The 14,148-nt window shown below is 44.0% G+C and overlaps 1 protein-coding gene across 1 annotated transcript in view; it reads left to right on the plus strand.

Annotated features, from left to right (window-relative positions):
* The first annotated feature begins 3,283 nt into the window (after positions 1-3,283).
* Atf6 (bZIP_ATF6 domain-containing protein ATf6) overlaps positions 3,284-14,148 on the plus strand; it is a 69,918-nt gene continuing 59,053 nt past the window's right edge. Inside the window, 2 exon segments of the mRNA XM_077648565.1 lie at positions 3,284-3,523; positions 11,611-11,657. Of these exon segments, the coding sequence (XP_077504691.1) occupies positions 3,415-3,523; positions 11,611-11,657 (156 nt within the window). The 5' untranslated portion in view covers positions 3,284-3,414.

The raw sequence follows: 14,148 nt of genomic DNA on the forward strand, positions 1-14,148 counted from the left end.
AATACCTACTGTAAACAGGCGGTGAACAGCATTGGCGAAATTCTCTCCTTGCCTGAACCCGTCCTAATTGGAATTTTAGTGCGGACTTTATGAAGGACTATGGTAGCTGTGCAGTTGCTATATATATCTACCAGTGTTTTGACATCAGGTTCTTCTGGTTAGGACGCTCGGCTACTGATCCGAAGTTCCCGGGTTCGTACCCGACCGCGGCGGCTGCGTTTTTATGGAGGCAAAACGCTAAGGCGCCCGTGTGCTGTGCGATGTCAGTGCACGTCAAAGATCCCCGGGTGGACGAAATTATTCCGGAGCCCTCCACTACGGCACCTCTCTCTTCGTTTCTTCTTACACCCCCTTCTTTATCCCTTCCCTTACGGCGCGGTTCAGGTGTCCAACGATATATGAGACAGATAATGCGCCATTTCATTTCCCCGAAAACCAATTATTATTATTATTATTATTATTATTATTATTATTATTATTATTATTATTATTATTATTATTATTATTATTATTATTATTATTATTATTATTATTATTATTATTATTATTATTATTATCCACACTCTGATTCCCCAATGCCTGTATGACTGCTGACGTTTCTTCTGAGTCGAATGCTTTCTCGTAATCACTGAAGGCTATATATAGGGGTTGGTTATATTCTGCGCATTTCTCTATCACCTGATTGATAGTGTGAATGTGATCTGTTGTAGAATATCCTTTACGAAAGCCTGCCTGATCATTTGGTTGATTAAAGTCTAAGGTTGCATGCCCTGACTCTATTAGCGATTATCTTAGTAAATACCTTGTAGGCAACGGACAGTAAGCTGATCGGTCTGTAATTTTTCAAGTCCTTGGCTCTCTTTTCTTATGAATTAAGATAATGTTTACGTTCTTCCAAGCTCCTGGTACGGGCGAGGTCTAAGGCACTACGTATACAGGGTGGCTAGTTTTCTAGCATAATCTCCTTTCCATCCTTCAACAGATTTGCTTTTACCTGATCCTCCCCAGCTGCTTTTCCCCTTTGCATTGCTCCTACGGTTTGGTTTGGGTTTATGGTTTATAGGGGTTTAACGTCCCAAAGGAACTCAGGCTATGAGGGACGCCGTAGTGAAGGGCCCCGGAAATTTCGACCACCTGGGGTTCTTTAAAGTGCACTGACATCGCACAGCTCATGGACCTCTATAATTTCGCCTCCATCGAAATTCGACCCCCGCGGCCGGGATTGAACCCGCGTATTTCGGGTCAACAGCCGAGTTATGGTGGCTAGCCGAGTGCCATAACCACTGAGCCACCGCGGCGGCCATTGCCACCACCTCCTATATACAAGTATATAGGAGGTGTTGCCATTGCCCCTAAGGCTTTCTTACTTCCGCTTTCGTTACTGGCAGGATGGCGCATTGCTGTGCGCTACTGCCTCTCTCATTAACGTTCTGATTGCATTGGCTAGCGTATAGATTTGTGCAGAACCCTTCGGCTACTTTAACTGCCTTCTCCATATTGCCTTCCTTGTATCGTAACACGTACAGTACTCACGGATTGAAATAGGACATTCGGAGCGCGTGGCCGTCGCTTCATGGAGCGCCGCCCGTAGACACTCATGGAACCAAGGTGGTGCATTGTGGTATGGCGTGAGAGGGAGAACATCTACAAAGCAGAATTGTTCCTTCCAGTAGCCAATCAGCCGGCCTGTGGTTTACCACATGCCTGCGTGGCACTGCAAGGCTAGCGCTCCGAATGTCCTATTTCAATCCGTGAGTACTGTACATCTGGTTTTTACCAATGCCTATAGTCTCCTCTTCACCGCTTTTAGGCGACCACAGTTCTTTAGAGCATGCTCGAGTCTCTCCATATTAAGCTTTCTTATGTCGGCTACCTTGCGCTTATTTATTAACTTCAATAGATCTGCTAGTTCCGTTCTGTCTGTAGGGTTAGACGCTCTCATGCTTTGGCGTTTCTTAATCAGAACGTTCGTCTCCTGCGATAGCTTGCCGATATCCTGTCGAACCGTCCTACCGCCTACTTCTACTGCGCACTCTGTAATGATGGCTGTCAGATTATCGTTCATTTATGAACATTAATGAACCATTTTAATTAATATGGTCTTCATCACTTAAAGCTGAATATCTGTTCTGCAGCGATATATTGAATTTCTCTACCTTCCCTCTTACCGCTAACTCGTTAATAGACTTCCTCTTCACTACTTTCATCCATTCCCTCTTCAAGTCTAAGCTTATTCGAGACCTTACCAATCTGTGGTCGCTATAGCGCACCTTTCCTAGGACGTCCATATCCTGAACGATGCCAGGTTTAGCGCATAGTATGAAGTCGATTTCATTTTTAGTCTCACCTTTGGGGTTATTCAAGGTCCACTTCCTGTTCTCTCGTTTGAGGAAGAAGGTATTCATGATCCGTAAATTATTTCTATCTGCGAACTCTACTAATAACTCTCCCCTGCTGTTCCTAGAACCTATCCCATAGTCGCCAACCACCTGGTCGCTTGCCTGAGCCCCGAACTCCAATCGCGCCACTCCAAGCAATAAACATTCTTGAACCAAAGGTATAACTATCCTCGTAGATGGCAATCCTGAGGAGAGCAATGAGAATAAAATCGAGAATGCCGCCGAGCTAAAGCCCCTCCATGACGTTCTCTAGAAGTGCTGAACCGCTGAACTGAGTTGGTTCACGAAACCTGCCGTACGTACGGCTGCCGACTGCCGTTCAGTTCAACGTCAGTTGGAAAGCTGAATCGCTGAATTGCCGTTCAACTGAAGAACAGTTGAAACTGCCTGTGTAAAAGGAATGAGGTTGCCGAAACGTCGATTGTTTCAGCTCGTTTTCCTTCCGTTTGGCGAGTATTTGTTTAGTCGTATAGTCATGCGTTTTCCTCGTCAGATGAGTTTTCGTTGAACTTTGGAGCACGTTTTAATCAGTCGTTTAACACGAACCTCTTTCATAATAATAACTCTTAAGTTTCACAACAAACGCTGTAACAGTTCTAAATTGGGGCAGTGCCTGCCATGATAATGAAGACGTTTATTGGCAAAATTTGGTGTTAATCCTGTTTTTGGAGCCCCTATTTCAGGATTCCATTGGTCGAAGCTGCAACGGCGGCCCTATTTAGGAGTCATTTCTGCGCTCAAGTACTCAGGCAACTCAGGGCCTGCGTTGAGGATGACGGCATCCCAGTGGCCAACCTACCATAATTTTTTTTCTAGCCAAGCTAGTGGTGATGATGATAAGAGTAGGATGCGATCCTAGCGCCGCCACAGGCGAGCACAAAAAACAGAATCGAGGCAGCGTCGTCCATGTTTCGGCTGCTCGGCCGCTTGTTGGCTGTTGATCATCACCGGTAGTCGTCAATAGAATGCTGCGTTCTACGTTGGCCTTACTGAGTATTTAGGATAGAATTGAACAATGGACGTCGAACTTTTGGCCTTGGCCGAAAGCGCGATGGAAATCAAACAGGAAATCGACCGAAGTTTCATCGCGGACAACACATTTTCTCAAGAAGACTACAATTACAGTAAGTCACACCCACTGTTCTTTTTCGCTAGATTTGCTTTTTGACTTTCCTGAACGCCGTTTCCAGGAACAAAAATACGAAATGTGAATGTTTTAGCATCAGTCCTTTCGAATTCCACTCAAGAAACAGTCGCTTTTGCCGGCGTTTCTCTTGTCACGCCGGCACTGTTACCACGTTGCTAAGTTACGCGCACCTTGCTGGCGGCAGTGTGTTTTCAGTTTCACCGGTTCAGTGGCACAGCTCTGAGCGATAAAAACATGCCCGTCGCGTACCGGCTGGCCGACAGGAATCGCCTATGGTGTTTCTCTTTCGTTTTTTACCTTTTCGTGGTTTTTGCCTGCTCTTGATTCATCTCCGCGGTGAAGAAATAAAGAATGCTTGCCGCGCGACTCGCTCGCGCGCAGCTACTTTTGCTTCCCTTATCGTGTTATTTCTGAAGGCCGTTCGACGTGTGTGTTCGGGTGGCAGTGAGCTTGCTTGCATCGAACCTGCAGCTGGCGTTCGTTTCGTGGTTTTTGTGCTGAATTCAAAGAAATAAAGGGGAAAAAAATGCGTCGAAGCAAGAATAGAGAATAACGACAGTGCCGCCCGACACATTTTCATTGCGCTTGGATTACTGTTTCCTTCACCGGTTGTGAACAAGACGCGGCGGTGCTTACGTTGCACGGAATGTTGCATTTACTGGCATTTCTCTGAAGGCCGCAGTCGCGAAATTGAAGCGCGTCCAGTGACACTCTCGACGCTAATAACGTTGCCGTTCAACATGATCAGAACAGTCATTGTTGCAGTAGCGCATTCCACGTCGCAACTTTCTCTTGTAGTAATTTCCGCACGCGTTCAAGCCGCATCTTTTCGTAGTAGTCGAAACTACTTTTTTTTTTTCTCGTATATCTGTGGCTTGAAGAAGGGGTTTTGGTCTGCCGCGAAGTTGCGGCAAGTTTTTTCCTCATTTGCGTCTACTATCTTGGTTTCACGTTGTGTTCAGTGACAACGGACGTGATTATTTTGCTGCTTACTCGAAAAGAGCAGTTTCCCATTTGTCTGAGAATAGGTTTTGTTTGGCGAGTAGGCCGGCCGGCACCCGATGCAGACTTGCCAGGCGTAATGCCTGTTCGAATGTAAGCAGTGCATTTGATGTAATTTTAATGCCACGAAAGTGCTTCTGAAGTACTTTTTCTGGCGTGCTTCCTTAAAAAAAAAATTTTGTTCCTAAGTAAGGAACTGATATAAATTAATGTTAATTATGAAAAACCATCGCTGTTCCATCGCGCATGTCGTATGCATTGTTTCATGTGTAAGTACAAGCGTCTGATCACGATAGCGACTTTTTTAATTGGTAAATTGCTCAACCTTTTTTATACCATTGTTCTAGTGTACAGTTTGGAAAATTCAGTGTGATGTGCCCTGGTGGCCAGTTGCTATTTGTTGGAAAAAAAAATACTGATGCCTTCCATTCTTTTTATGGTTTGTCAGTGCATAGAACAGATGAACATGGTAGAATTAAATCATGTTTTGCTTCTGCCATTTCCAAGCTATTGGCATTCAAAAGAAGTTTCCATTTGTATCAAAAGTGTTTGAAATGTGGAGCTTCTATTTGTAATTATTTTTTTGTGTGCTAATTTTGGGAGCTTTTCAGTTTGTTATTGTTTCATGCAATATTTCTTGTTTCTCGGGGATTAAAGTTAAGTGTGGTAGGTCTTCGTTCGTCACTTTTTCCGCAGTTGCCCAATAGGATATATTACTTCTGCCACTTTCACATTCTAATTTGTCACCTATATTTTCTCATAACCCTTAAGTGTCAATAAGGCAGGACATTTTAAAAGCGTTAGTTTTTGTTTAATTTCGCAGACTTATACAGTTTTTAATGTCTGATACTTCCTAATAATTGCTTTGCATGTTCTTCTCATGTTGCATATTCTTGCTTGCAACTCAGTTGCATGTTGACTCAGTAGAATTTGTGGACAAAGCATCAGCTATCCCCAGAAAATGCCTTTTTGTAGCAAGAGTTGTTCACGTCTCATTTTTTGCAAACGCCTTGCCAGCTCTTGCAATAGATGTACTGTAAACAGAACAGTGTTGTCAATGGCAATTCTTGCTGGAGAGCCATACACAATGCATGCACTCGAGAGACACCAAGACAGCAAATGGAAATTGCTAGTCATTGCTGTTGAATTAATGTTTTTGTTAACGATTGTGAATGAAGGGATAATGTCAGCGTGAGAAGATGGTCGATCACTGGCTGTGTAAGCTTCTCTTCAGTGTTGTTCCATGCCTACATGCACCAGACAGGTTGCACCTTGCAACCAAAAGTCAGCTTGCAGAACGTGCTGACAGCACTTGTGTAAATTTAACTAGTCTGTGACGGGAATTTGCTGACATTCTGTTGGCATTGATTCTGTTGTCTCTACTCCGACGGTAACATAACTTTAAAGTAATTGGGTGGTGGGGAGACCTGACAGCAACTAGGTATCTTGTCTTACAAAGACCAGATGCCCGGTTACTCGTGGGCTGTTTGCTATACTCTGAAGTCAACTTTTCTTTGTTGTGAATGGTGGCACAGCCCATCCTTAGGGCAGAAGTTAGGTGCAAAGCTGAAGACTCCTAACACAGGGGTAATGCTGCACATCCTCCCTGCCTCCACCTACCATGTGTTGCAACCTGCAGTGCAGATAAGTGCAGCCCTGCCAAGCCATTGCTCGACAAGCTGATTATCAAGACTAGTGCATGTATGTGCGAGGCTTATATTAGAAGACTGCAGCACTGCATTTGATTTCTGTTGCAAAGTTGTGCTGGACTGCCTTGGTTAAGGAATTGTTATCGAGGAACTCTGAATCTGCATTTCTATCATGGATCCATCGATCGCTTGACTCGTCTGGAAGCTTTACTTTCAGAATAATTATATGTATTGGTGATACAATGTAGCATGCAATGCTCCCTTTGTGTTGCACATAGCTGCTTCTCATTTCTGGAGGCATTTTTTATTACTGCTTAATATTGACGCGAAAGTGAAGATGCTACCTCATAACGGTTTCGGGGTGCTTATGGTTTTGACCTTCCAGTGAGCCAGAGGTCAAACCCCTTAGGGCACGGTTCCGGTGTCCACTGATGTATGTGAGACAGTTACTATGTCATTTCCTTTCCTCAAAACCAATTTGGGTGTCCACCGATATATGTGAGACATAATAACAAGGTGAAGTTTGGGTCACTGACCAAGTCACAAACGAAAATGACGTTTCGGGTCCCATACAGGACCCTTGTTCACAATAAGGCTGTCAAGGAAGACGGTGGGATTATATAGTCTTCAGGATTGTTCCTAATCTTTTTGTGTAGATATGATGAAGAGAGCCTTGATTCCTGTTCAAGGTGTCTTTCGTCGTCTGGATGACTAATGATTCTAGATGCAGTCTTTTCAAATTATTCCTTTCTGTGGCTACAATCTCCTCCTCGTCCCAGGCTATCTCGTGGCCAGTGGTCTGCACGTGCTCCCGCCTCGTCCCAGGCTATCTCGTGGCCAGTGGTCTGCACGTGCTTCCGCCTCGTCCCAGGCTATCTCGTGGCCAGTGGTCTGCACGTGCTCGGCGATAGCATTCTTTGATGCGCGGTTGTTCCTTACGTCGCCTTGATGATCTTTCATTCGATGCTGGAAGTTCCCGGTTTCGCCGATATAGACGGATGTGCAGTCATTGCAAGGAACTTTGTAAACCACACCGGAAAATTTGGCGCGTGGCAGGGGGTCCTTTACTTTGACAAGTTCGGCACGTAGCTTGCTTGTTGGCACGTGGGCAATGTGCACTCCGTGCTTCCTGAAGATTTGGGAAAGGGTTTCACTGATTCCAGGTACATAAGGAACTGCAGCACGCTTCATGGTTTTAGCGGTTCTATCTCGTTGTCCTCGTGCGTTGCAAGTTTTTTGACATAATGTTCACAAGGTTCCTGGGGTAACCGTTTCGCTCGAGATCTCTTTTTACCACCTTAAGTTCGTTGCTGAAGCTTGCCGGGTCTGCGCAGACACTTCTTGCACGGTTCAGTAGTGGCGAGACAACTGATCGTTTGTGAGCCAACGGGTGGGACGATTCAAAGTCGAGATATCGTCCGGAGTGCGTCGGCTTTCGGAACACGCTAAAACTTAAGCGGCACGCGTCATGCTTGACGTTGATGTCCAAAAACGGGATGCTGCCATTCATTTCCTCTTCCACGGTAAAATTTATAGATGGCTTCGTGGCATTGAGATGCTCAAGGAAGCTTTGTAGATGATGCTTGTTCAGAATGCAAAAGCAGTCATCCACGTACCTCAGGAACACCTTTGGACGTGGCTTGAATGAGTTCAGGGCTTTGCTTTCAATGGCTTCCATTGTAAGGTTGGCAGCCGTCACTGAAATTGACGCTCCCATAGCAGTACCAAAAATCTGCTTGTACAGCGTACCTTTTTAAACGAAGTATGTGTTAGCCAGACAGAAGCGGAGTTCAGTGATCTCGCTAACTTCCAACGAGGTACGATCGGGGAAGGATGGATCGTTCTTCAGGGCCTCTTTGCAGGCGTGTACGGCAAGTTCGACCGGAACACTCGTGAACATGAGCGAACATCGAATGACACAAGTATATCGTTTTCATCCAGGGTAATGTCCTTGACCTTCTCAATGAAATCTTGCAAATTCTTGATGTGCATCGCTGACTTTCCCACCAATGGTGCCGAAACTTCGTGCAGGTATCCTGAAAATTTGAAAAGCGGGAATCTTGTGTAATCCACGATTGATCTGAGTGGAGTTCCAATTTTGTGGATCTTGGGCAAACCGTATATTGCGGGAGCTGATCCATTTGTGCAAAGAAGCCTGTAGTAAAGCTCCTTTTGAGAATGGGGGAGACCAGTGAATATGTCCGAAAGGATTTTTTATAGGCTTGACTGCACTTTTGAAGTGGGGCCCTTGGTCAGCTTACAGTAGGTCCTTTCGTCCTCGAGCATCTCGGTCATTTTTGAGTGGTAGGCGGAGCGGTCAAGGACCACCGTTACATTTCCTTTGTCCGCGAGGAGAATGGCGATGTCTTTGTTGTTTTTCCGCAGTGACTTGAGCGCCTTACACTCAGCTTCGGAAAGACTGTTGGCAGCATTTGGTCCACATTCCTTTAAGTATACAGACTGCGTTCGTCCTGACATCCTCTTGGACGTCTTGATCCAGAAGGCTGACGGCTCTTTCCACAGCGCAGATCATCTTGCGTGTGTCTGGCAGCTTTCCTTGATTGAAATTCAAACCACGGCTGAGCACCATTTCTTCCGCAGAACTCAAGAGGAGGAAATGAATGGCAGCATCCTGTTTTTGGACATCAACGTCAAGCATGACGCGTGCCGCTTAAGTTTTAGCGTGTTCTGAAAGCCAACGCATTCCGGACGATATCTCGACTTTGAATCGTCCCACCCCTTGGCTGACAAACGATCAGTTGTCTCGTAACAACTGAACCGTGCAAGAAGTGTCTGCGCGCAGACCCGGCAAGCTTCAGCAACGAACTTAAGGTGGTAAAAAGGGATCTCGAGCGAAACGGTTACCCCAGGAACCTTGTGAACAATATGTAAAAAAACTTGCAACGCACGAGGGGACCGAGACAGAACTGCTAAAGCCATGAAGCGTGCTGCAGTTCCTTATGTACCTGGAATCAGTGAAACCCTTTCCCTAATCTTCAGGAAGCACTGAGTGCGCATCGCCCACGTGCCAACAAGCAAGCTACGTGCCGAACTTGTCAACGTAAAGGACCCCCTGCCACGCGCCAAATTTCCTGGTGTGGTTTACGAAGTTCCTTGCAATGACTGCATATCCTTCTATATCGGCAAAACCGGGAACTTCCAGGGACGAATGAAAGATCATCAAGGCGACGTAAGGAACAACCGCGCATCAAAGAACGCTATCGCCGAGCACGTGCAGACCACTGGCCACGAGATAGCCTGGGACGAGGCGGAGATTGTAGCCACAGAAAGGAATAATTTGAAAAGACTGCATCTAGAATCATTAGTCATCTAGACGACGAAAGACACCTTGAACAGGAATCAAGGCTCTCTTCATCATATCTACGCAAAAAGATTAGGAACAATCCTGAAGACTATATAATCACGCCTTCTTTCTTGACAGTCTTATTGTGAGCACGGGTCCCATATGGTACCCGAAACGTCATTTTCGTTTGTTTGTGACTTGGTCAGTGACCCAAACTTCACCTTGTTTTTATGCTTCATCCTTACCATAGGGAATTCCGTCGAACGTTAGACTATATATGAGACAGTTACTGCACCATTTCCTTTCTTCAAAACCGGTCTTAAATTTTCTTAAAAAGCAAAGAAACGGCGCATAACTGGCCCCCGGGATGTTGGACACCTCAGTCGCACTTTAAGCTAGGTGGCAGTAGTGGCAGATGTGGGCTGCATGCGTTGGCATTCGCAATGTTGTAGGAGAAATGCGCCACTGAAGCTATAGACTGTTGCCGTTCTTTGTGTTCATTGGCACTAGTGTTGACAATGATTTTGAGGAAAGGAAGGCGCATAACTGGCTCCCTAAGGCAGTGGACGTCTCAATTGTTCTTTTAGGTTTGTGGCAGTTGAGAGATAGAGAGATGTGGGCTGCATGCATTGGCGCTGCAAACATGGTGGTGGACATGCGCCACTGCAGCAGTAGCTGCAGCGGTCATTGGGTGACCAACCTCTCACGATCAACCATTAATTTAACTGCCACCTAGCAGGGTGGGCACGTTGCCTATCAAGTGTGCGGAACACACTGAACGTTATAGAGGCCAAGCAGTGTCTACTTACCTGATACAGCACAGCTTTTGCTCTCTAACCAGGTTCAGGAGTAGTTGGACCGCAGCTAATTTTTTAAATGATGTACCACTACAACCACCCTTTTTTTAAATTAATTTTTGTTTTATGTTGTGGTCACTCCTTGCACCTTTATTTTTGGGCTACTTGCTATGTCTGTAAGGAAAATCAGTTTCCTCACAACTTTTATGGTCAGCAAACTTCTGTTCCTGTTGTTACATCCTTTGATACTTTTATATTACATTGATTTTTAACTTTTATTTCCATGAAGTGCTCGCCTCCCATGGTCGCTCCATTGCTGCGGCATTCAGCTGCTGAGCACGAGGTGGTGTGTTTGACGTGGCCATGGTGGTTACATATTGCTAGAGGCAAAATGCAAAAATTCCTGTGTATCGAGATTTCAGTACACGTTCAGGGACATAAATTGGTCTAAATTTATCTTGAATCTTCCATTAATTAATAATAAAATATAGACTTCCTGTATTGCCAGTGCTAGTGAAATTATTAAGCAGGAAATGCCTTTTCCCTCTATGATATTCATGTAGATTTAAGAAGGAAAATGTTATTTTCTTTCCACCATTTTGTTTTTGTGTGTGCCAGAAAAATGAAAACAGTGGTTTACTTTTGGTCCTTTCTCTGAGAAATATTTAGGGGAGGATAACATGTTTTATCCTGAAGAGAGGCAGCATGTATTGCCCAACTGTTATGGGCTCATTATCTTGCAGAGGCGCGGAGGTATGTTACATGTAGAAATATACATGATTATTACTTATATCTTTGTAGGCATGTTCAGGTGCATCTTTCGTTTGATAAATGGATTAAAATTCTTACTCGATGAGATTCTTCTATGTTTTCTTTCTGCTGATTTCTTTTATGCTTGTTGTCTGGTACAGGCTCAGCAACGCTGTGAAACAACAGTATGACCTAAAAGTCACTGTGTAGTCATTGAAATCATTTTTCATGAAATTGATTAGGTGGCCTTGGCACGTACGGTGCCCATAGTCTGTGCCCAAAATGTGTTCCATTGTCTGGTGCATGATTGCTCTTTCACTTTTTCTTTGCTTAGTAAAAATATGCAATTTGATTTGTCATTGAAAAGGCAATGCTATGAGCAAATTAAGTTTAATTTTCAGTTTATTCTGCAACTAATGGAGCCTTCATATTTCTGTGGTTACTTATTTACTGGTATGAATGCATTTATGTGGATTTCTTTTTCTGCATGAAGTAATGACATAAGGCTGTGCTGCAGTATATAAAGGCAAGACTCTGTTCTTGCTTACTTTCTTAATTGCAGTTTTCAAGGACGCAAGTGATGACGACATTTATGATCGCATCCTCCATGTGAGTACATGTAATTTGTTTTTTAGGTCTGACTTCGTGTAGAATTTTCAGTGAATGCATGGCTCAGTGAAACATGAAGATGTGAAAGTTCTACATTTGAGGCAAAACTTAAATGTAGTGGATGTTTCCGTACAAAAACATGCATACACATTTCCGTGAGGCATGTGGAGTAGCATGTTTTTAAGGAATGTTACAAATACAAAGACCACCTCTGCAGATCTCTTGCACTAGAATATGCCCATCAAAATAGTTTCATAGACCCTTTAATATGTTTTTTTTATATTTGCTAGTGAGCAGCTTCAACATTTCCAGGAAATTGACATTGAGGGACATGTCATTCGGGCAAACAAGAATCGTGACATCCCTGTGTTTGACTGAAAAAAATGGTGACTCAGAACCTCACAGGCTACTTGCCAACGCATTGTGGCAGCACAAGCAGATGCACTTCTCCTTGTGTCTGATATTTCTGAGCCCACGTGATCACCGACGCTGTGGCCAGTTGAATCTGATGCACACAGGAGCCACATGCTAGCGCTGGCTGAAAGAACTGGCGGTAAAGAATGCCTTGTAATTAATTAGTCACGTTGGGCACTGTCTTTTCCAAATATTTGTGATTTTTGTGCTTGTAGGGATCTTTCAATGTGAAAACATCGACATGCAGAAACTTGGCATACCACTTCCTTGAACTGCTACATATACCTGTGCTACGTTGACAGGACTTTGAGATGAATTCTGAAGTGCAGATAACAAAATTTTTGTTGATTACTTTCTTCTTTCCTTGTATGAATGCAGGCAACACTCTTAACTTAATTTGATTGAGAAGATACCTCACATTTTACATCCGCCATGTTGGCTTAGTGGCTCTGGCATTTAGCTGCTGATACCAAGGTAGTGGATTCGATCCCAGCTGTGGTGGTCTTACTTTGTTGGAGGCAAAATACAAAAATGCCCGCCTTTTGTGTGATGTCGAAGCATGTTAAAAATGGTCTAAATTAATCTGCAGCCCACCACTATGGCATTCCCTTTATCCCATGTGTTGTTTTAGGACCTTAAACCCCACAGTTTACATTTCACGTTGGATTTTGGTTCCTGTAAATGCAAGGTATATCTTCTGTCTGTTATGCCTTCTGCATAACTTGGCTTTTGACAGTACATACAACAGTATAATTTCTGCATGGAAGAGTTTCTGCGCAACTTCATAACATCCCAGTTTTTACGTCACTAGAGGTTTGGAAGAAGACTAGTATTTAATTTAATTTTCGCTTTGAGGAAAATTGTCCTTTAATAAGAGACACTCGCATTTTTTTTTTGTTTTTTACTGTACTGACTCACAAAATTCAATCATTGCAAAACCATATTATATGGCACTAAGCAATTCTTTGCTTTGGATAATCACTATCTTTTTTGTACCCTTCACAGTTTGTGTACATTTTACAGGCTTGTGTGAATGGGAGTTACGATGACACGAAGAAAATCTCTACACTCGGGTTGATTTCTGCATGGCTTCTCAGTTACTTCTCTGTTTTATAGCTGGGTGGTTCCATGTAAGATCGAAAAAGGGGTGGCTGGTCGACCTCTGAAATTCATTTGAAACTTTTATATATTGTTGCCTGATGACTGGGTTTGTTCTTTCAGGGTTAGTTCTCAGGCTGTTAAGCATTGCCTAGCTCTTGATGAGTCCTCTAACACCGTCGCACGCGTTTTTCCTGTGCCGGGCTGCAGAGATTATCCATTGGGTATTGTTGCAATCACTCTTTCCAAACTCAAAAAGCTGGTATCTATTTTTTGAATGACTGGCGGCTCCATCACTGACATACGTTACCTTGGAGTACACCGGCAGGCTGTCGTGCACCCATTCTCTCACTTTCTTTAAAGCCAAGCAGGCGTGAGTGCAGTCGTGGCTCAAATTGTCACTAAAAATCGTGAAACTGTTCATAGATTTTCTCATTGTGACCGCACGTGTAAATATTCACACTTGTTTATGACAAAATTTGTAGGCGCAGACTTTGGAAGCACAGAGGAAAGAGGACACAGGACACGCGTTGTTCTCTCAACTGGTTTATTGGAAAGGCTGCAACTGCTTAAATACAAAACAAAAATGGTATAAAAACTAATCAGTTCAAGTTCAGAAAGAAAACATCAGGCCCCTGGAGACATCCTACTTGTTTTTTTGATAGCGAGAGTGATGGCGGGTTGATGCAGTTACCATACGAGGTGATGTAATATGCTTCTATCACCTCTCTGGTATGTTGTTGTGGGTGATGAAACAGGACTTGGGCGTCCTCAAATATAGGGCAGCACTTTCTGCATTCATGGCCGTACTGAGCCACTCCAGATGAACTATCATTTTTATGCTCTCTAAGGCGGATATTCAGACAACTTTCGGTCTGGTCTATGTATATGTCTGTACAGGAAGGGAATCTTGTACATAATAGCAGATTCACATCGTACGAACTTCACTCTGTGCTTAATCTTGCAAGACCAAGAATTG

This window comes from Amblyomma americanum, chromosome 1, assembly GCF_052857255.1.
Source record: "Amblyomma americanum isolate KBUSLIRL-KWMA chromosome 1, ASM5285725v1, whole genome shotgun sequence".
NCBI classification, from domain to species: Eukaryota; Metazoa; Arthropoda; class Arachnida; order Ixodida; family Ixodidae; genus Amblyomma; species Amblyomma americanum.